The 1,000-nt window shown below is 49.2% G+C and overlaps 1 protein-coding gene across 1 annotated transcript; it reads left to right on the top strand.

Annotated features, from left to right (window-relative positions):
* The first annotated feature begins 209 nt into the window (after positions 1-209).
* Positions 210-727, top strand: LOC119231787 (40S ribosomal protein S14-like). The gene has a single exon (XM_037493555.2). It carries the CDS (start codon positions 240-242, stop codon positions 693-695), a length of 456 nt encoding a protein of 151 aa, XP_037349452.1. The 5' UTR covers positions 210-239; the 3' UTR covers positions 696-727.
* Positions 728-1,000: the final 273 nt, after the last annotated feature.

Below are 1,000 nucleotides of genomic sequence, written 5' to 3'. Positions count from 1 at the left end.
TGATCTCAGGCTGCATGGGAAAAGATCCATTTGCTGCAACACTGGTCCGACAATTTCCAGGGTTTGTAGTTAGTTTGGGGTGTAAATAGCTCTTGAGGTAGATGTAGTTTAAAACAATAACACCAGAATAAAAGAAGTTACCCAGAGTGATGAGAGAATGCTCTAGAATGCTGCAGGGAGAGGGAGCTAAAAAACATCTAGCGCTTTCCGGTGGCGGAGTCTGGAGAAGACGCGCAGAAATGGCACCTCGCAAGGGGAAGGAAAAGAAGGAAGAACAGGTGATCAGCCTCGGACCTCAGGTGGCTGAAGGAGAAAACGTATTTGGTGTCTGCCACATCTTTGCATCCTTCAATGACACTTTCGTCCACGTCACTGATATCTCTGGCAAGGAAACCATCTGCCGTGTAACCGGTGGGATGAAGGTGAAGGCTGACCGAGATGAATCCTCGCCATATGCTGCTATGTTGGCAGCCCAGGATGTGGCACAGAGGTGCAAGGAACTGGGCATCACTGCCCTCCGCATCAAACTCCGGGCTACAGGAGGAAATCGGACCAAGACTCCTGGACCTGGGGCACAGTTAGCCCTCAGAGCCCTTGCCCGCTCAGGAATGAAAATTGGGCGGATTGAGGATGTCAACCCCATCCCCTCTGATAGCACCCGCAGGAAGGGGGGTCGCCGTGGTCGCCGTCTGTGAACAGGACTCTTCAAATTATTTTCTGTTAAAATAAATTGCCTTCTTGTAAAAAAAAAAAATCTAGCTACAATCAGCTATGACTTGTGAAAATGTGTATTAGTTAGATAGAGAAGGGAATGATTCTGAATCGCCAGCGTGCCACAAATTTTGGTCTTACCAGCACCTTCTATTTAATCTTCTGAGTAAACATCTCTCTGTGTTTCCATCAGAAACCACTCCTCCCCAGCTCAGTCTCTGGGGCTTGGGCGAGGCTGACCCCACACCCTCGGTGGCCCTGATCCTACTATCAGTTCAGTGGTGTGGTT

The sequence above is a fragment of the Talpa occidentalis genome, unplaced genomic scaffold, assembly GCF_014898055.3.
Source record: "Talpa occidentalis isolate TD23 unplaced genomic scaffold, MPIMG_talOcc4v2.1 talOcc4.7, whole genome shotgun sequence".
In the NCBI taxonomy this organism is placed as follows: domain Eukaryota; kingdom Metazoa; phylum Chordata; class Mammalia; order Eulipotyphla; family Talpidae; genus Talpa; species Talpa occidentalis.
The sequence above is the reverse complement of the archived record's forward strand: the minus strand, read 5'-3'. Positions and strand labels throughout refer to the sequence as shown.

Coding starts and splice junctions, on each gene's coding strand:
- LOC119231787 (XM_037493555.2), top strand. CDS start 240: ATGGCACCTCGCAAGGGGAAGGAAAAGAAGGAAGAACAGGTGATCAGC.